At 41.5% G+C, this 9,602-nt stretch overlaps 1 protein-coding gene across 1 annotated transcript in view; it reads left to right on the top strand.

Annotated features, from left to right (window-relative positions):
* The window catches only part of rasa2 (RAS p21 protein activator 2), a 34,351-nt gene extending 30,143 nt beyond the window's left edge, over positions 1-4,208 (top strand). The window contains exons 22-24 of the mRNA XM_071925502.2: positions 497-600; positions 891-1,071; positions 1,166-4,208. Coding sequence (XP_071781603.1) covers positions 497-600; positions 891-1,071; positions 1,166-1,196 — 316 coding nt within the window. The 3' untranslated portion in view covers positions 1,197-4,208. The remainder of the gene's footprint in view (positions 1-496; positions 601-890; positions 1,072-1,165) is intronic.
* The last annotated feature ends 5,394 nt before the right edge of the window (positions 4,209-9,602 follow it).

Here is a 9,602-nt window from a genome sequence, read left to right on the forward strand (position 1 = left end):
GGCATTTTGGCCAAGCCGTTTCTTGGCTTGTTAACAAGTCAGATTTTTGCTAATTAAAGGGAAAAAAATTTACAACAGCATTTACTATGTATTTCGACCCCTACTAAATACGCATCTTAGTCCTAAATCTAAAACATTTCAACCACATTTCTATATTCTGTTTTTTTTATTTTTATATACTTATTTTCAAGGACTTTCCTTTAGACAAAGACAATGCTATAGCGATTTGGCTTGACAGTAAGCTCTGTTCTGTTTTAATACAGAATACATTTTAATACATTTAGTAGTTTTAATACATTTAATTTTATTCTAGCCTGCTGTATCTGTCTGTGTATTTGCTGTTACTGTTTTTTAAATATACAGGGCTCATAGAAAATATACTCGAGCCTCGTAGGATTTCTCTCTTTTAAACATGAAAATATTATCTTTTTCTCTACTCTCTTCTGTTCACCCCTGGCCAAGATTTCGTTACCCTATCTGTTCTCTCCTGTTTCAGCACCATGCTGGTCAACCTACAGCTGGATATAGACTGTGACCGGGAGACGGAGAGAATCTTCTCCCTCCTCTCTTCGAATGATGCCAAGCTCCAGAACATGGAGGGTCAGTGTCTCCTCTTGGCCTGTATCTCTTCATGTGAAATGTCTATACATGTAATATATAGTCTGTAGGCCAGACAGAATGTGTGGGTTATCGAGGTGATAAAGGTTTGATGGTTGTATTTGTAGTCACAAATCAAAAAAACTGCCCCAAAACTGGCCCAAACCAATGTGTGATCTCTGATAATGATGTATACATGTGTTTATACAGATGTGTTCAAGTCCAACTTTTGAAACATACAGCAGCCTGTGTGACTGTGATGCATAATGACAGTGTGTGTGTCCTCTCCCTAGATGCATGTGCCAGTCTGGCCGTGTACCAGGGCCCTCCGCGGGAACAGGACGACTACTCCAAGTTCACCATTCAGGACCCCAAAGAGACCTTTCGCACCCTCAAACACCTCCGCAACACCATGGAGGACCTACAGAGGCAGCACAACATGCGGAGCGACCCCACAGCGCAGTACGGCAGCCTGTAAGTCCAGATGCACCAGGCGCTCAGAGCGAGGTAAACACACACACACACACACAAAGATACACACCCACCTTGGTTTTCCTTTCTGTTACAGGGACAACCCGATAGTGGGGAAAACCTCTTAACCGGTGCAGGCGGGTCTGGCCTGAGACAGCCACACCAGCAGGTGGCAGTGCGCCACGCGCAGCGCCACAGTGACACACTGGCGTCCCACAGGAGCCCCAGGAGTCGTCCCGGAGAGAATGCCCCGCCGTGTGTCCGGGAGAACCGAGAGCAACGCTCCCCCCCCCCCCCAACCCCCAGAAGTCATCGCTCCACCGCAGAAGTGGAAGCCTAAGCACAGGAAGTAGAACCATCTCCTGACCCTCTCCAGGATCTCTCGTCGGTCCTCGCATAGAAATGTTTTTGTTTTCCTTTTGCAGAATGTCGCCTCGTCTCCTTCCCTCCCCCTACACACACACCGCAGGTCCCATGTCGAGAGACTGCGCTCTCGTTCCTTGTCTTGATTTGTGTAGTCTCAGTAATGTCTCTATTTCTTTGCCTACAGTTGTGTGAAAAAAAGACATCATTAGTTGATGTGTGAATAGGCTGCTAAAAATATTTTTATTCACCCAGTTTTATATCAACAACCGTTATGATGCTTTCACAATCTTTTACAGTCTTGCTGTGAGGTCTGTCCTGACAGCAGACATTGATAATCATCATCTTTCTAAGGGATTGTCCTCCTTTCCCCCCCCAGACAACTTTATCTTTCTCTACTATTTTTGTGTCCTTCTTCTCCTGAACAAATATAGTACAGTTAAGTAGATAAGAACCGATCTGCCTTACTTTGATGGATGTTTAACAATTTCTTTCACATCCAATGCTGAGGGAATAATGCAGAAGCACTTTAAATATTTGGAGCCTTCCAGATGGAAATGATTAGATACATGGTATCAGCATTCCCCATATTGATCAGTTACATGATCTTGAATACATTCTTGTTTCATTCCTGTACAATAACATTTATAGCCTGTAGATTTTAATAGCTATTTTTCTTAACCAAAGACAATTTCGTAGGTTTGACTTGAAAAAGAATATTAATGTATTTTGAATACAGATGTTTTAAAAATGGTAAGAAATTATATATATTTGGTTTATGTGTACGTTTTTGGTAATATATCCTTAATTTTTAATGGCTAAGACAAATAGATTGCATCTGGTCAGTTCTGGACCCTGATAGCACGTGATTGTGGTCTATAATTGTATTTCCACGTGAATGTGATTAGTGGTATTGGTACGGTGTGCATCATATCCATGGTGTCGCGTTGACGCCATAATTATCTATAGTGACATATGTGAGTAATTTACAGATAGGGGAACTGGTCAGAATGCCGCATGTCCCTTCTCACCTCTGAAATCAGTCCAGACAATCACAGCCCCAAGATAGCACACATCATGCCCTTTGTTTTGTTTTTTAAAGCCAGCAGCACTCCATAGCTACCTGTGGAAGCACTACTCCTACAGTAGCTCCAGTCTAGAGAACGTATGTGAAGTGTGGCGGTCTTTTGCTAGGAATTAAGTCACAGTAATGTTGTTTTTACTTTCCTGCACTGCAACATGCTCCGCTGCCCGGTCAGTCAAGTCTTTCCTCTGCTTTGTAAACCACAAGATAAAGAATCCGGCCAGTGCCACTAACAGAAATCCCTGGTGGACGCACAACCTCACACTCTTGACATGTCCCACATTGTAGAGTAATCTTTGCCCTAGGAATCAAATCACTAAAGACCACACTGATGAACAATAAGGCTTTTGTTTGAATTTGGTTTTGTGACTAGAGGACTTTGTCTCCGTAGTCATGCCCGTTTCCCCTCATAATGTTTTATCACGTCTGCCCATTTGAAAGATGAAGTGTTTAAAAGATACAAAATAAACTTGAATTTAGATTAATGACAAAAGTTGAACATTTAATGCTGATAATACAGGGTTAACAATGTATTTTTATTTTCTTTTTTGCTTGTGGAAATATTTGTTTTCAGAAGTCTTGTCTTTGGTCCGTCATATATTTCTAACATGCATGTCCTGTATATTTAACAGTATATTTTTCTAGAAAAACGTTTTTGTATCTTTTTTTTTTTAACACTGTGATTTAATGACTTGCTATACTGTGTTGATTTATCAACGGTACCTTGTTCTTGTCTTCAGTGCTACTTTGAGGCTGGCTGCTTTTCTCCGTGTCCCAGAGCGTTACCTTGCATTATGTGGTAGTGTGCTGCCGAGTCTACGTTTGTCGATAGCTGATGCAGCGTTACTGATGTGAATATTGTCTGTAATGTCCCACTGAGCTGTGGCTGGCAGCGAATATGTTTACATGCAGGCTACAACTGGATGAGCTGCCTAATCGGAACCAAATGAAATTTTGATCGATCATTGGATGAACTGTGTATATGAGTTTGAAAGTCACTACCACTTTTCAATTGGACTGGGGCCAGATCGGTTACTCCAGACTGATTGAATCCTAATCATGGCTAAAAATGATTAAGCTTGCATGTCGACGTCGTCGCTGGTTTTGCTGAGGGCCAGTAGCCTTGTGGTTCATGTCCTTTGGTAGTGTACTCATTTGTGTATGAAGGTAAATATGTTATGGGTGATTTTTTTTTTTTTTCCTTCACATCGCCACTTATTGCTTTTATCTGTTTTTGATCATAAGGGAATTTTCTCTGTTTTTCATGTCCACACCTTACATATTGTCCTAATCTGAAAATAATCCTTGTCAGCATCTGGATCAGATGCATGTGAGAAAACATGCAGTGGCCTTGAAGTACCTCTCTGGGTTTCATAATGGACTAAGTGCATGAAGATGGCCGCCTTCTTGATTGACATTATTGTTCGCTGCTGGCCACAGTGCAACATGTGCCAAACTTTTCCAAAACAGCAAGGTTGATGAAGAGGAAATGTCCATATTTATGTTGAATTATCAGATGGATAATAACCTCAATCAAGGCGGCAGCCATTTTCACACAACTGATGAGTTATTCTGATTCTGATCTTATTGTTGGCCTGGTGTAATGGTCCAGCCAAAAAATGTCAAGGTATTTGCTGACAAGAATAAGATAAAGGCCAGTTTACACAACAACAAAATAAATATATTTTCAAGACCTGTAACCCAAGTCTGATTTCAAAACGTGAAAAAAAAAAAACACTGAATCTGGTCAAATACGGTTACAAATTGTTTTTTAAAAAGCAATCTTCTCTTCCTGCTGACTGATGTCCAACTTTATCCACATGACGTTGTCAGTCTGCAGGAGTGGTACAAAGCTCTGAGTTCAGCAGACAGGTGCTTTAAACACTTACTGGAATAGTTTGGCCGCTTGTCTGCCAGACCTCAGAAGCTCCTTTCATGAAATCTAAAAGCTTTCCTGTCAACTTCTCCTGTCCAGTGTACAATCAATAGAGGGAGAGAGAGCAGGTTGTGTTCAGATCTCAAGCCTGTGCTCATTTTCTGAATGTCTCCAACACAATTTGAGTACAAGGTCTGTGCTTTTGTTTTTTATTTAAACATTAAATATTTTATTTTCCCTAAATGGTCTTTTATTTGTCTATTGGAAATAATTGACAATAAACACTTTGCCAATGATTCTCCACTTTGTGGATTTTCTATGTATGTGGTGAAAGGTAATAACAGAATTTGCTCCAAGCCCAGATGCTTAACAAGCTAATTGGACTGGGTAGAAACTGGTTTCAAACTGATAGGAGGCAACAATGAATCTTAAATAACTTTTATTTTTTAAAGTGGTCTATAAAAACAGCCTAGTAAAAGTCTTAAAAGGGGGCAAGGGTTAGAAGGAATTTACAGTATGCATATTTGATTGTTGTTGATGCTGGCTGTTGTTTTTATGTTTCCTGATAGTTTTATAGGACGCCTGAGTTTCCCTCTGGGACTAATAAAGTATATCTCATCTTTATCTCATTAGCAGTATGGTACTCAAAGTACAACTCATTATATTCTAGGAATGGCTGTGATTTTAATTAAACACATTACTCTAAAAAATTTATTTATAATCCTGGAATAGTTAATAGTTGTGTTATAAAGGAATGAGGAACCCTTGGTAACATTGACCTTTATGCCAAAAAGATTGAAAATATTTTACCTTAGTTTGACTTTTATGAGCCAACATCATTAGCATTGGGTTTATAGTTAATCAGAATAATCACAAACAGCATGTGTAGTGTAAGTTGTGGAAAAACCTGCTTAATTGTGCTTTTGACCTGCCTGCTGTGGGAAAGCTCTGTGAATTTACAGGCTGACACAAGACGAGAGAAGGTCGGCGTTTCTTGAGTGATTTGCTCGTCATTCTTGACCATCTTGAAGCTCTGCAGAAGAACTGTGGTGACTCAATGTTGGTTTAAAAATGCAGACACTGACTAACTGTCTGAGAGTAGTGTAGCAGTCACTGCTGAATCAACCTGACAAAAAAAGTCAAACAGTTTAAGGCAGTTCACATCTTTTATAATGGACAACTGTGACAGATTTTGTGGTTCTGAAAATGACATTATGATGGTCTTGCCCACAGTAAAGTAGCTGTCTCTTGTTCATGATATTGTCTATCTGCAGGACGCAGCAGTAAGCTAACCCACTCTTCTTTAAATTTGGAAGAGCTCTGCTGGAAACATCCCAGTTCTGGAGCACAAAGAATACGCTTTCAGAAAATAAGGTACAGAGGTACACCTTTTGTCACGGGTTGTGCCTTTTTGTCAGTGAGTTTGTTAGTGCTGCTCTCTCCATCTGCCACATGTTGATCTTAAACACTAATCTGACGAAAGATTTGCATTGTCCTCATTTGGGTCCACACTTGTGCAGGCAGTGTCAGGGCAGGGCCATTGCTGAACGATGTGTGCATTTATTAGCAGACTATATTTTCAGTTTTAAACAGCAGCCTACATTACATTTCATTGTTTGTTAGGTGGAAGCTACACCTATGTAAATATTACTCAATACAGAATGGAGATACAGGTTCTCAATTTTGTTTTGTTTTAATTATTAGGATTGTTTCACTCTCTAAAACAAAAGCAAGGCTGACCGATTACAGTTCCCCTGTGTGCAGGAGAACTGTAATCAGTCTGGACCCGTTTCATATTACTGGCCAGACTACACATATCAACGCCCTGGCTGTGACTTCTCCCCCCTTTCATAAAGGCCCCTTCCTGCAGAATGGCACTGGAGGAGTAGATCCACCCTGCAGTTGCGTATGTCCACATTTTTACGGTCTATGGTAAAGCTATATAGGTAATAAAGCTATACTACTCCTCCAGCACCAGTTCTCAGTTTTAACTGAGAGGAAGTTTATGTTCAAACTTCATGTACAACTGAAAAACTATGTGCAGGCCCTTGAGGGCTATGGAAATAGTTTTAAAAACCTGAGGTATTATAGGATAGTAGTTGGAGGGAGGCCACAAGGAAGGCAGAAGACAGAGACTAAGACAGAGTGAGAGAAAATAGGATGCAAGAGGGAAATATTTATATACTCAGCGACAGCATAAATTGCCGGTCTCTGGAGGAGGGAGTAGCCAGTGGTGTGGAGAGTTTTCATAATGTGATGCTTGTTTATCTAATCCACATCCAAGGATAAACAGGGCCACTTTCCCAAACTGTCTGGAGTAAGTCCTCTCCCACCCAATGATTTTGTACTCACCATGATAACCATGACAGTCTAAATGTTGTGTACATAGCCATGGGATATTTCTCTGTGAAAGGCTCGACTCTCACTACAACAGCCAGGCTTGTTAACCTGTTGAGGAAACTGAATTTGCAAGCTCACATTTTATGATATGCAGAATGAACTGTGATCTTGTCAGTTACATTTTGCACCTCGGGATTTGTAGACTTGCAAATCCAACTGGCTTGCAATATGTTAACAACATAAGATACAACCTTTGAGAAGTTTCAGTCTGGGTTTAGAGCCGGATCTCCTAAAGGCGATGAATGACTTGCTTTTAGCGGCTGATGTGGATAAATCCTCTGGTTTTGTTTTGCTAGATGTTAGTGTAGGTTTTGATACAGTTGATCACTCTCTCCTACTTCAGTATCTCAAACACCTCTAGCATCTCTGGAACTAGTCTAGGCTGGTTTTCCTGCTATCTGTAGGACAGAACTTTATCTGGTGCTACTGAGGAGTGCAGGTCATCATTGTCAAAGGTTACCTGTGTTGTAACCTTTGACAATGATGTAGTTAAAGTGTAGTTAGTTAAGTGTAGTTAAAAAGCAGGTGGAGCCTACAGGGAAAGCCAGCCCATATTGCATTATGTGGTCCTAAAGCAGGCGGAGCTTTCCCTGTAGGCTCTGTCAGCTTTATAACCATGCAAGACAATATACTGTAGGCTGGCTTTCCCTATAGGCTCCGCCTGCTTTATGACAGTCAGCCGAAGTACTCGTTCAATCCACTCACTCACTCGCTCGCTCACTCACCCGCACACCCGCTCACCCACTCACTCACTCAACCACTCACCCGCTCACCCACTCACTCACTCACTCACCCACTCACTCACTCACTCACCCACTCACTCACTCACTCACTCACTCACTCACTCACTCACTCACTCACTCACTCAACCACTCACTCACTCACTCACCCACTCACTCACTCACTCACTCACTCACTCACTCACCCACTCACCCACTCACTCACCCACTCACTCACTCACTCACCCACTCACTCACTCACTCACTCACTCACTCACCCACTCACCCACTCACTCACCCACTCACTCACTCACTCACCCACTCACTCACTCACCCACTCACTCACTCACTCACCCACTCACTCACTCACTCACCCGCACACCCACTCACCCACTCACTCACTCACTCACTCACTCACTCACTCACTCACTCACTCAACCACTCAACCACTCACTCACTCACTCAGTGGTTGAATAACCTCTAGTTGACGCTACCGGTCCCATTTATAGCAGCAGCAAGGGAAGGACTTAAGACAGAACTGATGATGTCACAATGCCTGTGCATAATTGATGACATTATGACCATGTAATGCAATATAGGCTGGCTTTCCCTGTAGGTTCCGCTTGCTTTATGACCATGTGAGGCACTATGGGCCTTATAGGGCCCTGTAGGTGGAGCCTGCAGGTAAAGCCAGCCCATATTACCTTATATGGTTATAAAGCAGGCGGAACCTACTAGACTAGTACTAGACTACACTAGTACTAGATTTAATTTTCAATGGAGATCTCCATTGGTGTAAAGTTTTTAGTCTAGGACTATAGGCTTAATTCATGTCTGAGCAACCAGCTCTAAATGGAGGACACTGAATTGGCTACCCTGATCTTGTTGGGCAGGTCGTTCCAGAGCCTTGTCCAAATGTGAAGGATGACGGTGAAGTGTCAGTAAGGCACAGCTCGACACAACCAAGCACAGCGCAGCACATAATAGAATCTAAATGGCTTTTCTATGGATTTACACATATTCTAATATACTTTATGTACACAGGCACCTCTAATTCTATTGCATCTTCTTTCTCTCCCTCTCCCTCTCTCTCTCTCTCTCTCTCTCTCTCTCTCACAAACACACACACACACACACACACGCGCGCACGCACAAACACAGTCACAGGCAGTCTACAGGTCATTCGCACACATCTGCCTCAGAAGAAGTCAGGCTCCTGCTATAACCTTGGCTTTGTTACCATTTGTCACTGTCAGGATCCTGATATGTGGCAACATACACACCCACAAACTGTCTTCACTTGCACATTAAAATAACATTTTTGAAGATCTCTGACCGAAAAATGTTTGTACTGTAGGGGTCAGATTCATACCACAACATGGAATTTGTTTACATTACAAGAGTTCAAAGCAAAGAAAAACACACCCACAAATGGTTACTTACATTTTAATGTGAAATACACAGATAATGTTACTGTATGGAGAGAAATGAATGCCTTTGATGTATGCTGCTGTGTGGCTGACCCTTGGAGCATATGTGCACAGTCCTTTAAGGACAGAAACTTGGAGTTCATCCCTGCAGCTTCCTTCCATGGCTTTGCGTTTGTGGTTCTATTGATGTAACATGTAAGAAGCCCTTTTTGGGGAGGGGATTGGCTCACCTGCAAAATCTGCTTATGAGTTAATGTGCAAATATTTGCTTGGGATAATAGGTATTCATCCTAACCCTAGTGATGCTCTGCTGCTGCTCTGCAAGTGAATCATTTTGGAGGATTCTCACAGTGATGTGGACATTTCATGGCCTTCTGTTTCAATCACAAACATGTTTTTCCCCTTTCAGACTTTACTGACTGTTGGACTTTCTGGCTCTTTTTATAGGACTGGTGGTGTCAGTCATTAGAGTCTCAGCACTATTGCACAAATTAGAGTCTAAAGGATTTTAAGCTTGTTGCAAAATGTTCACAAATGTTTTGAAACTTAGACTTGTGAATTATCATCTTTGAACTGTGAAATTAATTAGCATAAATACACCTATGGGTGAATGTGTAAAAAAGATTTGCTCAAACAAAATTCAAATGTTTGAATGTGTGAAA

This window comes from Centroberyx gerrardi, chromosome 6, assembly GCF_048128805.1.
Source record: "Centroberyx gerrardi isolate f3 chromosome 6, fCenGer3.hap1.cur.20231027, whole genome shotgun sequence".
Classification (NCBI taxonomy): domain Eukaryota; kingdom Metazoa; phylum Chordata; class Actinopteri; order Beryciformes; family Berycidae; genus Centroberyx; species Centroberyx gerrardi.